Source organism: Pteronotus mesoamericanus, unplaced genomic scaffold (assembly GCF_021234165.1).
Source record: "Pteronotus mesoamericanus isolate MK-2021 breed Mesoamerican mustached bat unplaced genomic scaffold, CSHL_Meso_final contig_74, whole genome shotgun sequence".
Classification (NCBI taxonomy): domain Eukaryota; kingdom Metazoa; phylum Chordata; class Mammalia; order Chiroptera; family Mormoopidae; genus Pteronotus; species Pteronotus mesoamericanus.
In genome coordinates this window covers 36,716,623-36,731,639 of record NW_026555247.1, presented here as the reverse complement: position 1 = coordinate 36,731,639, position 15,017 = coordinate 36,716,623, and the positions used below count along the sequence as shown (strand labels likewise).

General features: G+C 42.0%; 1 protein-coding gene across 2 annotated transcripts; it reads right to left on the bottom strand.

Annotated features, from left to right (window-relative positions):
* Positions 1-585: 585 nt before the first annotated feature.
* Positions 586-11,868, bottom strand: SERPINB11 (serpin family B member 11). 2 transcript variants are annotated; one of them, XM_054583880.1, is made up of 7 exons: positions 11,701-11,868; positions 10,594-10,653; positions 9,434-9,562; positions 6,304-6,421; positions 3,240-3,382; positions 2,408-2,563; positions 586-990 (listed from the first exon to the last, which is right to left on the bottom strand). In XM_054583880.1, the coding sequence occupies exons 1-7, from the start codon at positions 11,866-11,868 to the stop codon at positions 586-588; spliced, it is 1,179 nt and encodes a 392-aa protein (XP_054439855.1). The 2 variants fall into 2 exon arrangements, with proteins under 2 accessions (XP_054439855.1, XP_054439856.1); XM_054583881.1 differs by lacking the exons at positions 3,240-3,382; positions 6,304-6,421.
* Between the last annotated feature and the right edge of the window lie 3,149 nt (positions 11,869-15,017).

Genomic DNA, 15,017 nt, shown 5'->3' with positions numbered 1-15,017 from the left:
AGATAAAAGGAGAGTCTGTTACTCCATTTAGAGCTTAATAGAAATTTGGCCAAAAATTCCACTAAAATGGCTTCAAAGAACCTAAGGCATTTCATGTATTTATTAAAGTCGACACAGAATTTTGAACTAAAATTCATAATGTTACACTTACACATGCAAGGAAAATTATAACATTTAAAAATCTAACCAAAGTGGAAACCCTTCAATTGGTGTTCCAAAGGCAGAGTGCTCACTTATTCAAGAGCTCACTGACAGATACACACAAGTCAAGAAAATGTAATTCTTTGAAATTTTCTTCCATGATTTGATTATGTCACCCATATAGCGCTCAAATGATGCCCCAAAGATAAGGGCCAGAAAGCTTTTTATTCCTTTTTTTTTGGGGGGGGGGGACATATACCCGCTTCCCTGATTACCACAATCTTAGGGTTCACCAACTCATGGAATAAGTTGGGAGAGATCCTAGACCCATTTGGCAGACATGCAAGCTGAGGCTCAAGGGTGCGAGGGGTGTGAACTGCTTTGAGTCACAGGTCTGTCCCCGCACCTCCCCTGTGACTCTGAGCCTTGCTCAACCCCATTTGCTTAGGGAGAGGCGAGCTTTCCGCAGAAGAGAATGGTGTTGGTGCCGGAGTGCTTTATAAAGAACAGGAAAGGGCGGTTTGCCACAAACTGAGCACGGATGGGGAGTCTTTTCATGACAAGGTTGTCCCCAGTGGCCGTCGCTGCCTCGGTGCCCTCTTCATTGACATCCACATAGGACTTGTGGACTACCTTTGATAAATACAGGCCCTTGGCTGTTGATATTCCAGACAGGTCAGCTTTGATCTGATTGAAGACATCTATCATCCCAAGGGATTTTAGCAGGGAATTCAACTCATACTTGATCTCCAGTTTGAATCGGGGCAAATGGACCTCGACGTCTCTTTGCATCATGTTGGAAGAGCTGGTCCACTTATAAAATGTCTTCACATTCAGCTGCTTCTCTACCTAGGAGACAAAGCACAGATGGGCCCACACCAGCCAAGAACATGCCTCTGCACTAACTGCTGTTTGTGGTATAATTCTCAGTGTGAATGATTCAATTCCATTAACTTCTTTTTGGCTTTTAAACTGTGCTTAGATTTTGTCTGGGGGAAAAAAAAAATCTTGCATTCTTGCATTCGTCCACATCTTCCCTTTTCTATTTTCTACCTCTCATCAATATTTCATAATTAAACTTTCCCAATGTGCACCCCACTGTCTTTGCCTTAAATCACTCTCGCAATGTGTGGACTTGACCTAACCTCCCTCATGCCTCTGCAACCGTGTTCTCGTTTCCTGAATGAACTCAAGCATTTCTCCTTGGTTCTCACACCTGAAACATTTAGCAGCAACCTCCCTCATGCACTCGCTTGTCCTTTGGTTTCTATGACGCCAGGGCCCCTGTCCCACTCTCCTCTAACCCCCCCCCCCTCCCTACTCTTAAGGCTGACCTCTGGGGGCCTCCGTCCAGCCAGTCAGCTCCCACACCCCCGCTGAGTCCCCACAGCGGCCTCACAGCCCTGAGTTCTCCTTCTCCACCAGTTCCAGGAGTGTCTGTAAACGCTTCACACTTCCGTCTTTGGCCAACTGAAACTCTCCAGAGCCCTCCCCGCAGCTCCAAACTGATGAGTCAAACCATCATTCTCTCCCTACAAGAATCAAAGACTTATTGGTCGCCTTCTCACCATCCTGGCAATAGCAGATCAATGGTTTCTCTTCCTATTGTCCTTTTGTGCCCTGCTCCAAGTCACCACGGTTCCGGGACACAAAGCCACCTCGCTGCCTCGTCCTTCTAAGGCCTCTGCGCTCGCCCTGTGCTCTGGTGGGAGCAGCATGCATATGCGTGAGCCCCCTTCCACCAAAGCCCAGGAGCTCGGCTGGTTTCCTAGCAACTGTCCGGCTAGCGGAGCCCGGGGAGGTCCCCCTGCATCCATGGCTTGCTCGCCCTGGGCAGCTGGGCAGCTGTGACAGGAGCCAGGGAGAGGGGCTAGACTCCCGCCACCGCGGTGACCTCTTCACGGTGGCCGGGGCCGGGGCTCTCCTTTCCCCGCAAAACCAGGACGTTCAAAGTGGTTGTTAGCCCCCAAAGCATGTTACTTTTGGATCGGCAGCGGCCCCTGAGAGGAAGATTGGCTTCATCACGGACCAGGAACGTTACCATTTCATGACAAAGATGCTTCCCAAGGGTCCAAAGGTCAATGCGAGGGGGTGTTTGTACACCATGCACTTCTGCCTCTGGGTGCCTTTTTAATATAAAAATAGATTGTTTTCCCTAAATACATCATCCTGAAGGCAGGAGCTTGGAGGGCCCCCTTCCCCCTGCGCTACGTGTGCGCACGCGCACGCCTGCTCTCCCCGCCGCCGGCAGCGCGGCCCGCGTTACCTGATCTAGAGCCGTGGCGCCCGCCGGCAGCAGGACAACCAGGCTCAGTGTGCGGTCCGCGTAGGGCAGCTCCAGCACTTGCATCTGCGGCTCCCTGACGAAGGCCATGTTAAACGTCCCCGTCTGATACATCATGTCCACAAGTACGCTCTTACCCTATTTTTTTTTAAAGAACGATTGCAATTAGACAATAGTTACATAGGTGTGTGCACGTGCGTGTGTGCTGATTTTCTTGCACAACATAAATATCTGCATTAACCTTCTAAACGCATGGGGAAACGGTGAACTGCAAAATATACCCGTATTACTTTCCGCCGCAAAGGTTATGATTTTTTATTTGAAAATAAGTCCTGGTTAGAGCCTGAATAGTTCACATAATAATGATAGCAATAAAACAATAATATATATGCCTCCGCAAGACAAAGCCAGGGCTTCCTGATAAAATGAGATCTAGGGGGAAAAAAATGATATCATAGGGTCCTTTCTTAATTCAATTAGTTACTTTTTAAGAGAAAAATAATATATAGTTGTATTGTGCTGCCAGAGCAAATAACCACAGCACATCCTGAAAGAAGACAGAGATAGGAGAACAGACAGGGGGAAAAAACAGACTGGCTCTTGCTGGGCGTACCCGTGCCTAAGGCTCCACTCAGCTGCCCTGTGAGAAAGGTGACCATCACGTCATATGGAAAAACGAACACAAAATTCACAGAATACACAATTAAAGGAACCCAGGGAAATCAAGAGCACTATTTTCACTGAAATCTTCTCACTGTCCTTAAATGATTATTGCAGTCTCCAGAACTGACCATCAATCGGACGAGACACGTACCTCACTTAGCTGAAAGGGGGCTTTAATCGTCTCTCGCTCCTGAAATTTACTTTGCCATTGTCCTTTGAAATAGATGGCATTCACCAAGACCAGTACAGAAGAAGGGTCGATTGTGCCCTTTCCAAAGAGGTTTGTAATTTTTCCTTGTAATAAAAAAAAGAATAGAAAATATATTTGGATTTGAACTTAGATAGGCACAATAGCTAACATTAAATGCTCTCTCTCTATACATATACACATATAATTGATAAATATATAAATGAATTATTAAGGAAAAATAGTACTCTAAATAAATACACAGCATATGGATTCCTAATGTGCACCCACGGCAGACAGCACGAATCAATCTATTCATTTATGTTAAATATTTCTAAGAGATGGCACTGTTCTAGGCACTAGGACACTAAACTAAAGAGACAAAAGCCACCACCCTCATGGAGTTCATGCCCTAGCGACTCCGCTGTGGGCTTTCCCATGCCACCACAGTTTAAGCCTCGGACCCTTTCTCAACACACAGTTGGTTCCCAGGCAGCACTGGGAGTGGATCAGAGTTGGCATGTGAGGTGAAACCCACTTTTCTCCACTGTTCTGAGCAAATGAACAGATCTAAAAATATGTGGAACTTTCCATGAGTTTTCTAACGATACAAAGAATTGAATGGATACCTATTTTAATCTGATCGCCTATTACATAGTTTGAATAACACCCATCAATTAATGACAAGATACTTTTGAGAGCTCATCATTGTTAAGTGATAAAATAGATACAAATATGTTAGAAATACGGTCTTTATGCTCAGAGAAGTAATTATCTTCTACTAGTAACATATTACTAACACATTCTTCATAAATGCCATGAGCTCTAATTTAATACTTTGTTTTTATTTCATTCTAATTTTAATGTGTTAATTAATAAAGTTAATTCTCTTCCATATCAGAAAATATGATTATCTGTGTTCCAAGCCTTCAGGAATTAATGGTTCGATGAGTCAGTGGCAAACTCACAGAGGTTATTGTGACATGGTAATTTGACTGTACATGTTCAGTGGAATACGCCCTAAGGACAGAAAGAACTGCAAAAATATCTTCAGCTACTATTGTTGATTGTTTTATTAGTTAGTATTGCTTCTTTCGACACTGTGTGTTTTGTTGGTTGAGTCATTGTGCAATAATATTGGTGGCATTGAAAACTTGAATTTTTGACATGAGAACAAGAGAAATAGATGTAAAATGGAAGGGCATATTAAGTAAAAAGTCCTGTGAATCTGAATTTGAACTGGTGATATTAGTAAGAAATTAAAATTTCTAAATATATTTCATCTAAATATATGTAGTTCCTAGTTATAGCCATTGAAAAGGCCTAAAAATGATGATCAAACCAGTAGCAATGAGCACTCTTATACCCAAATGATGGTCTCTAAATAGCATTTTGCATTAAAAGGATCCAGGGTTCCTTGGAGAAGTAGGTGCTAGGTGAGGGACAAGAAATGAACAAGATTGGCTCTGGCCGCTGTGGTTCAGTAGATTGAGCCCTGGACTGTGAACCGAAGAAATGAACAAGATGAGCCTAGAACATCTCATCAATTCAGAATGAAAGGATGCTACCAAATTCTATAGGAGCCACGTCAAAACGACTCGTGGGCCATAGGAAGATGTATCCCCTGGCTAAAGGGAACAATTTGAGTTTCGATAGCTTGAAACATCTCATTACATGTTTAAATGTATGGATTCATAACGATACTTTAAAAAGAAAACTCATTGGCTACATTGGAGGACAGTGAGGGGGGAAAACGTTATTTTAAAAACTTGTGTTGAAGAAAAAGAATCCAGCATGCTTTTTGGTTTTGTTTTGTTTTGTTTTTCTCATATGAACCGTACTTAGGGCAACCAAATATTTTATGAGAAGTTTCTCATATAGAAATAGTCCAGCTTATAAATAAAGAAGGAAGGCAAGAATCGGCATATGGTAACTTTAGAGCCCCTCATAAAATAATGGACGTAAGCAGGAAGCATCAATTCCAATCAATCAGATGGAATTTTAAAATAGGCAGAACTCATACATAGCAATAGAAGTCAGAGAAGTCTTAAGATCTGGGAATGGGGTGGATTAGTTTCTGGGAGAAGAAATGAGGGTGACCTTGGCGTGCCCTTCCCAGTAGCAAATGTTTTATTTTCCTGATCTGGCTGGTGGTACAACAAGGTATTCACTGTTGTGATAATTCACTGAACAACGAATATGTAATGTATAGGCTTTTCTAAATGTACATGTATTTCAGTCAAGAAACATATTTTCAAGTTTATTTTAAAAATCAAGCTTGAAGGAACATATTCATTAGATGCAATGTAGAAATATTCTTTGGGGTCTGATTTGAACAAATAAAGAGGCAATTGGAGGAATAAAAAGCTCACTAATCTTAATAAGAAATGATTTTTTAATTTGGTAGGTATAATAATGGTGTAGTGGTCATATTTTTTAAAAGCTTATATTTTTGAGAGGTGCAAACTAAAACATACACAGAAAAAAAGGTATGATATCAGGGATCACCCCCCAAAATAATCTGAAAGCGGTGGCGGGAAAAGAACATGGGTTTAGTAAACAGAACTGCCCTGAAGTAATAAATATTGGAGCTGAGTGATGTGTAAATTAGGATTCATTGTATTCTCTTTTTTCTCTCATTTATTTTTCCTTAGCTAGATTTTTAAAAAAATAAATGAACACATCTTTGATATGAATATTTAACATTCCATGGAAAAACATTTAACAATATATAGGATTTATTTTAAAATTGGGAAAGGTAGACTTCAATTGAATTCAATTTAATGTTAAGCTGTATGATGACACCTCTATAACAGAGACATAGTATTCTCATTCTCAGAGTCACTTGCTTAGATCACTTAGGACACATGGTTATAAGGGGTATTCAAACATATTCCCCCATTTTCTCCATTGCTAATCTGTGTGTCAGCTTCCAGACTTCACCCCACTTCCTCATTAGTGCTGACTCAGGGAGTTTATCAAGACAGTGTGAATCAAGTTTGGAGACACATATGTGACTTATCCTTACCATTAGTTTTACTTTCAACCCAAGCATTAATAGTTTGCCTCGTTTCTTCTGGAGACTGTTGAAAATCAACAGCTTGCAGCCTGGCTTGGTACAATTTCTCAGAACAGCTTAAATATTGCTGTAAAAGAAAGGACTACTGCATAACAACACAAAAATAATGTAAGGAAAACAAACACACCCAGCTCGATGTAGTCTAAAATCATAATAAACAAAAGCAACTCATGCATATACCTAAAAAGGACCAGAATCCATGCAAAGATACATAATCAAATCAAAGAACTTTCCCAAAGGAGCGTTCAGAAATTTTTGGTTGCTACTTCTGCCATATCGTGGGCATTCTTAGTTTTAAAACATTCAAAGCAAAATGACCGATTGCAGTAGAGCACCTACCTTTTCACTGTCTCTCCTCTCTCCTTTCCAGAGAATACACACAAATGGGAGTTACTGCTTTAAGGTTCCAGATAGGAAAACTGAGGACAAATGTGATTAAATGGTTTCCTTGTTTGAGGTCTAACACAAGGTTAGTTCTCCACATGGTATATTTCTACCTCCTCACAAGCCACCACAGGTAAAATCAATAATATTATTCTCTGTCCTGGCCAGTGTGGCTCAGTGGGTTGGAGCATCATCCCATAAGCTGAAATGTCATGGGTGCAATTCCCAGACAGGGCACATACCTAGTTTGAGAGTTCATCCTCAGTTGGGGCATGTAGGAGAGGCAACCGAGCAATGTTTCTCTCCCTTTCCCTCTCTAAAATCAATGACAATGTCCTCAGGTGAGGACAAAATAATAATAATAATTAATAATAATAACAGTCTCATGGAAATTTCTTCAACCTTATGTAAAATGTAAAGAAAAATATCTTAAGGATACACTAGTTTTTTCACATGTATTATCCAAGTAATAAGTAATGTACAAATTCAGTGTAAAGATCCTAGTGCTCTCTTTTAACCAAATTGTCGCTCCCAGCGTGGCCCCCATGTAGTATTCTGGGGCCACTATCCACCGCCACCATGAACTGGGAATGTTCCACAACCACATCTATGTGGACCCAAATGGAACGGTTTCCAATTCCATTCTTGCAACCTTGGGGACATGCCTCTATAGTCCAGCAGGATCTGATGCCGCCCACGAATATCTAGGGTAATATAAGACCTACAACTGCAGCAGGTATGAAAGTGGATGGCCAGCATCGGGCTTGTCACTTGCTTAACTGAGTTCCCTTGTGCCTAAATCAAGTGTAGAACAAAAGGAGAGTTTAACTTAGAGCAAAACCTGGGCCGTGACATGATTCTTGTCCTGAGCTGGGTCCCACTGTGGCTGGACTGTGCTTAAGTGACTTCCCAGAGCCCACGAGATGGGAGTTTGTCCAGACAGAACCCTGCGATAATATTATCTATGGCCCAGACCATGACCATCGTCATCCTACTGATATGGAGCTTCATGCTTCGGGAACAGATGCAATCATCATTATCCCTAATCACCATTTGTCTACTCTTACGTCCAGATCGCTGTTTGAGGGGACAAAGGAGCGAGCGTGGTCCAACTCCAAGGATCACGACTGTTAATCCCCACCGCTTCCAGTGCTCTCCGTAAAACACTCTCTATATGCTTCTGGGGCAGTAGAGGGAAATACCTCCGAAATATCTGTAGTGTCAGGGCAGGCTACCCCAAGTTAAAAAAATTCTAACAATCAAAAACTTGTCTAATATTCAAAGTCATGAAAGCCAGGGACCTATGGCCAAGATTGTTCTACCCAGCAAAGCTCTCATTTAGATTGAAGGGCAGATAAAGAGCTTCCCAGACAATAAAAACTCAAGGGGCCCATCACCACCAAACTATTATTATACGAAATGTTAAAGGGACTTATTTAGGGAAAAGAGCAAGATCAAATCTATGAACAATAAAATGGCAAAAAATACATATTTATCAACAACTGAATCTAAAAAACGAACTCAGCGGACAAGAAGAACAGAGACAGAATCACAGATACAGAGAATGTTTTGATGGTTGCCAGATTTAGGGGGGGATGTGGGGGAATGGGTGAAGAGGTGAGGGAATTAAGAACAAATAGGTAGTTACAGAATAACATGGGGATGGAAAGTACAGCATAGGAAATGGAGCAGCCAAAGAACTTACACTCATGACTCACGGACACGAGCAATGGTGGGGGGATTGTCTGAGGGTGGAGGCTGGTACTGGGTGGAGGGGGGAAATCAGCACAACTGTAATAGTCTAATCAATAAAATATAATTTTTAAAAAACTTGTCAAGTGTAAGACACCTCTGGGCTAAAGAAGAACATTAGAAGTTCAGGGCTGCTTCAAACAACAGTGGTCACACAAAAGCTATGTCACTGACGCTGGCATTTCCCTTCAATCACAGCAAGATGATGTAGCAACGAGGAACAGGAAAATGGATTTGGACAGGGATCAAATTCCGGCTTTGCCACTTAATTATCTCCGTGACCTTTGTCAACCTGACTTTTCCGGATCTGCTTCACAATTGTGGAATACTGACAATTTTGTACCTGTATCTTAATACTATGTAAGGATTATATAAGCTAATGTCTTCAATGTATAGGGCAGAGTGATTGACACATAGTAAACACCCAATAAAACTATATATTCCAATGCAGTTGGGAAATGGCATAAATAGTGTTAGAATTTTGTAGCCAAAGAAAACTTGATCCAATACTGTCATTTTAAAGATAGATGCGGCTTGCCCAAGGTCTTATGTCTAAATGAGAACAGAACTCAGATCTGTTGGTTTCCAGTGCAGCATCTTTTCCACTCTGCCATTCAGGAGTTTTTCGAAGAAGAAATGAGAAACAGATTTTGTTTTTCTTCTGATCCATACAGGATAATTTTTCCCTGCTTTGTTTTGTGCTTCATCTTTGACCTTGGTTCTTGGACAACTTTGGTGATTTGGGGGATGTAAAATTTTTATGTGATATTTCACAACTTTAAATGGGGGTTTGGGAAAACCATTTCATTGAACTCTAACTCAGCTCAAATGTAATCTCTTAAAGATAAACATCAGGTGTCTCTTCACACTCTTGAATTACCTTCTGGTGCGAAATTCAGAGGACGCCAAGAAAGCTGTTAACCACCAGTCCAGGTGGACTTACCTGAAGGAATGCCACGTCCTGTGTCCCGTAGAGTTTGTTGGCAATGCTGAGCGTATAGTTAGAGTCTGGCTGGTTGATCTGAGAGAGTAAGACTCCAAACTCTGAGTGAATCCTTCCAGCTTGGCTGCACTAAAGCACAGTAAACAAAGGATGGAGTATTAAGTTGCTTGATTTCTTGCCATTGGAGAGTTATAAATAACGTGAAAACAATAAGGAGCTGAAGGGTTGAAAGCATTTTTCCTCCTTAATTTCCTCCAGCCCACTAATCTCTGCACCCTGTGACTCTGGTTACAGATTGTGAGCAGAACTATTAAGTTATTGCAAAATACACATGCACCTGTCAGCCCCCATGTTTTCATTCAAAAGCAGAAGTTACCATAAATAAAGAGATCCTAATCTCAGGGCAATAATCCAAGTTTTTGTTTTGTGTTGTTTTGCTGCCTTCGTACCTATGGAACCATTTCTCTTCTCTGTCGCACACTTTTTAAAGTCTCTGTTTCCTGTGACCATTTAATCAAACTCTTCAGCTCCTCATTGTACTGGCCTTCCACACCCACGTGTCCCTCACAGGGACAATCTGGCCAAGCATAAAGCTGTGACGCATCCAAAGGCACGGACGTCAAAGGGGTTATGCCTATATTCCCTAAAGCAGATTCTCAAACTATCACCTGTAATCTCCTAACAATAAATTGGGTTCTGTGAACCAAGTGTCCTGTGAACCTATACATACTTGGGAGTTGTGCATAAATCTCATGTCAAAAGGAATCCTCCTACCAGAAGTAACTAGGAACAGGTGGGCTAGGCAGCATCAGCCTTGTTTTCCTGGTGTCTAATTATGCACCAAAGCCTCAATGTCCTTTCTCAGTCCCTTCACAGATCTGAAAAGTGTGACACTTCACTGAGGAGGCTGGCAGGCTCACTATGCACACAGTTTGTAAAAGAACAGAAAAGTTTGCGTAAGGATGACAATAAGCCACATGATAAAATCTGGGGACTTTATTACTGTTGTCACTAAATCTGTAGGCCGTAGCAATTACCAGGGATATTGCAAGCCCTTTTAGGGGACAAGGAGGGGCTCTGCTCCTTAACCCTTGCACCCTTATTTCTTGGTGCTCTTACATTAAAGAACGTTTGACAGCTCAGCCATAATGTTATCATACCTCAGCCGAGTCCTTAAACTGCAGCTTTAATGGTTCTGCAATATGATTAAAGTGAAGCACCTAGAAAAAGAAAGAAGGATCAATTGGCATCAAAAGCAACAGTTGTAAGTACTTACTTTTCCATTTCAGATAAAAACCAATGTCATAAGTAACATTTAACGATGTTATGTTCCAAGTCCTGAACTAAGCCTTTGCATATCTTACTTTACCCTCCCAACAACTTTATGAATCAATATTATTATTCCCATTTTCTGCTAGGGTAATGGAGCCAAAGAAGGATTAAGTGACATGCCCAGACCACTGTCCGTGAGGGTCCCCACACTAGACTTTTCTTCTGTCTCCAACCTTTCTCAGGCCTATGACAGAACCCACTCAGGACCACGTAAAACATGGCATGGTTTTCCAGCACAACACCTATTTTAAATGCAAAAAACTCATGATAGTACATCAAACTATGGAATAAATCAATAAAAGACAAACAGTAATAGGATGTTAACAACTCCTGGGAGTTGTTAAGTGATATATTCTTCTAGGATTTCCACATCAATAAAATATATATAATGGAAGAAGTCACTGATCAGCCTATGTAATCTGAAAAGTCAATCTCAGCTTTTGTAACCTGAATAGGCACCCTTTCTCTCTCAGCCTGTTCTCCCAACTGTGAAATGGGGATAACAATAGCTACTTTGCCACGCAGGGTGGTTATGATGTTCAAAAAACTAACAAATATTTTTTAAAACTTGGTAATGCTTAAAGTGTAATTAAGTTTTATTATAAATTAAACTTCTAGAGAGGAAGAATCGTGTCATACATGTGCTCTCAGTCATGTTTAAATAAATGATTGACAGGATGAACTCAAAAAGTAATCATGGAAATGTGTGTGTGAAAACCTCGATGGTAAGGAAGAGACTGTGTATTGCATGGATTTTGCTATTCTCTTTATACTATGTTATATTACTTAAGCCATTATCCACTTTTAAGGATTATGATTTGCCCAAGTGTGTTCTTTCACAAGGTGGCAGTATTCCCGGTGTAAATATGCAATCTGACCCATAGAGGGTGCAAGTGGGACTTCCAGCCTCTGGGGCATCATTGGACATTCCATACCTTTTCCATCTGTTCTGCACTGCGTCCTCTGGCACCAAGTAGGACCATACTTAGAGCATAAAGCAAACTCAGTGGGGAAAAGAAGATGTTATCTCCCACGTTGTTATTGTTCAGCTCTTTGAACACATCAAGGCAAAATTCAACATTTGCTGTGCTGAGGGAATCCATTTTATGCCAAGCGCTACCTGAGAACAGAATGGAAAACAGCTCAGCATACCACATGGAGATACAGACAATACATAGAATTTGGTCATTACATTCCATAAATTAAAGTTGCCTGAGCACACTATTTTTTAAGAAATTAATGAAGGGTGGAGGCGGGCAAAGGGGGCTATAGTGTCAACAATAAAAATAAAGTAAAAAAGATATTAGTAAACGTTAGAGAGGAAGATTCAGAGTAGTTTTAGAGTTTGATGAATAGAAGATTTACGATTCCTTTCAACTGATACTTCAAAGCTATCGTTTGTGTACATTCAAAAGTGATCTGCAACTGTTCTGAAGCAAAAGAGCGGAAGGAATTCAGTCTTTGTGCTCTGAATTTCCATGTTTTATGACACTCCTCTCCTGGAATCTGTACAGAAAAATCCTTGAGCTACAAAGGCTCTGCCCATAACATGCTTTCCCACTAGACTGCCCACCTTTACACGGAAGGAACAATTCCACGTACATTCCATATAATGGGGCTTAACAACTTTGTCAAGCACATTGTTGCCCTCAGGGAGTTGTCATTCATTTTCCATAAGCCTTCATCACCATCAGACACTTTCCTCTTTTAATTTCCCGGTCATCGGGCCACCCCTTCTCAGTCTCCTGTGTAGGATCTTAAGTTTTGGGTCTCTTCTCTGTTTACACTCAGACAGGTGATCTGATTCAACTTCAAGCTTTTAAGTATCACTGATTGGCAGTTAGCTCCCAAGTTTATATTGCCCCTGAATCGCAGATTCTTAGATCTAATTGCCTACTCAACATCTCTACTTGAGTGTCTAATGTGGACGTCAAATTTAACAAGTCCACAAGCAGACTCTTGACTTCCTGACCCTCTCTCCAGCCTGCACCCCAGAAGCCATCTTGATCTCTGTAGATGACAGTTCCATTCGCCCCTGTGCTTGGGCCAAAAGCTGTGAGATCATCCTTAACCACTTTCTCATTCACATCACATTCTACCTATCAAAAAAATCCTCTTTTCTCTGTGTTCAGAAATACTCATCTACCCATTTTTTCCCCCTCTCCAATTACCACCCTGGTCAAGGCTGTCATCATCCCTCTCGTGGATTATTGAAGTAGTCTTCTCACTCACTTCCTACTTCAGCCCTCACCCTCCCCACTGTATTTTCTAGAAAAGACAGAGCGATGTTTTTAAATATCAGTTAGTTATCTCCTAACTGCAGAACTGCTTATGGCCTCTGCTCAAAACTCTAGTGGCTTCCCTTGTTCTCGGAGCAGAAGCCAGACTCCTTTCTGTGACCAAGGTCCTTCATGATCTGACCCCGGCAACCTCTCAGCCTCGCCTCGGTCTAGTCTCCCACCAGCTCTCTCTGTTCTAGCTACGTTACCTCTCTGCATTCCTTCAACGTGCCAGGCAGATTCCACCTCAAGGCCTTTGCGTGTCTTCTCTCTGTCCTGGCTTGTTATTCCCAAAGATACCCAAATGGCTCACTCTGGCAATTCATTGATCTCTCCTCTCCGCCGCATCCCATCAATAAGGCTGTCACTGCCCACAGCGCTCCACTTACACTTCATCCCGTGACCCTATTTATATGTATTATATATATGCACCCACATGCTTTTATGTAAATATAAATAAATTTATATTTACTTATTTGCCGTTATATATACATATTTTACTTATTTATTTGCCTTATACATTACATACATGTATTTATATAAATATAAATAAACTATATATATTATAGTGTATGTTATATGCTATACACGTATTTATTGTCTGATTTCCCCCTCCCTCTAGAGTACAACCTCCACTAAAGGAAGGACTTTGTTTTTTATGCTTCATTTCAACATCTAGACCAGCCCTGGCTCACCCCCACTGCACATCTGTGAAAGGAAGAAATGAAGAAAGGAATTTTAATCCAACTGGTCCTAGGACACACAGGTATAATAAGGTACCAGCAAAGCCACACTTGATTAAAGAATAAGCCACCCTCATTTGGCTCATTACACCCCTGCCCAGATGCCCTATTTTACTGCCCTTCTCTGCTCCCCTTTGATAGCAAGCTCAGCTGAATCCATAGAGCAGAGACATACTTCTCTTTACCTTTGTTGCTGCCTGGTGGCGGAGTGGACAGTTTGATAGGTGAGCGTGGAGCCGCGTCTCTGGAGAGGAAATATAAAGCCTTTACTTTTTGCCCCTCCCTTTCCATTTGTATCCTTAGTGATTCAGCTCTACACCTGCTGGGCAGTAGGCTCAGCCCAGAGAGGAGGCCTCCCCAAGTGTCACCAGAGCTGCTTTGGATTCCCGAGACTCTCAGCAGGGCCAGTGCTTTCTGGGGAAGTGCCCAGTTCTTAAACTTCTTCTGCTCTGCTAGAGGGGAAACACTGACAAGCCTAACCTCTGTTCAAGACAACACTCTATTCTTCTAAAAAGACTGACAGAGTGTTCAAGTTGGCAGTGCCATATGCCAAATCCCGGGGACAGCCTGTGTCCACGCGCCTGGCCCACAGCTACCCGATAGGAAAGGATCCAGCCATGACAGACGCTTCCTAGCCTGAGGCACATTCATCCCAAGGTCTTCTGAGCTCTCCAGCATGGAGCATACGTTTTTATGTGGAGTTTCAGCAATCTGCTGGCAGGTAATTCCTGTCCCATAAAAAGAACAGAAGAATGAGCTCCAGCAGGAGTCTTTCTGTGGTTTCAGTTTAAAAGCTTGGTGGAAGCAACAAGCCACCCTTACCTACCTGACGGGAGTTCAGACGTATGATTCAGGACTGTGTAAATAAGATTACAGATTAGGCGTAGGGATGAAACCTGGAGAGAGCAAATGTTTGGGGTGTGCAGTAGCCAGAATCAGCGCCGGGGGACAATTCTGTCTTCCCAGAGACCACTCGGGTGCACGTTACACACAGCCCAGCCTCCGGGGTTGATTCCACTGCCGCAAGGTGACCTAGGACGCCTGGCTACTCTTAGAGCATCAGTGAGTCCTTCGTGCCAGCGACTTTTCTCTTCATCCTCAGCATGCCATCTGTTCTCCCTTAGACAAAGGAAACTATTCTACAAGACATAGGAGCTAGAAAAGTTAGGCTTAAAATGATGGCCCTAAGATCCACCTTGCCCAAGAACTTCTTAAAAAAAACAGCTGTAT

Coding starts and splice junctions, on each gene's coding strand:
- SERPINB11 (XM_054583880.1), bottom strand. CDS start 11,868: ATGGATTCCCTCAGCACAGCAAATGTTGAATTTTGCCTTGATGTGTTC. Junction 3,383..6,303: donor GGTTGAAAGTAAAACTAATG/GTAAGGATAAGT, acceptor TTTTATTACAAG/GAAAAATTACAAACCTCTTT. Junction 2,564..3,239: donor CCCCCTTTCAGCTAAGTGAG/GTACGTGTCTCG, acceptor AAAAAAAAATAG/GGTAAGAGCGTACTTGTGGA.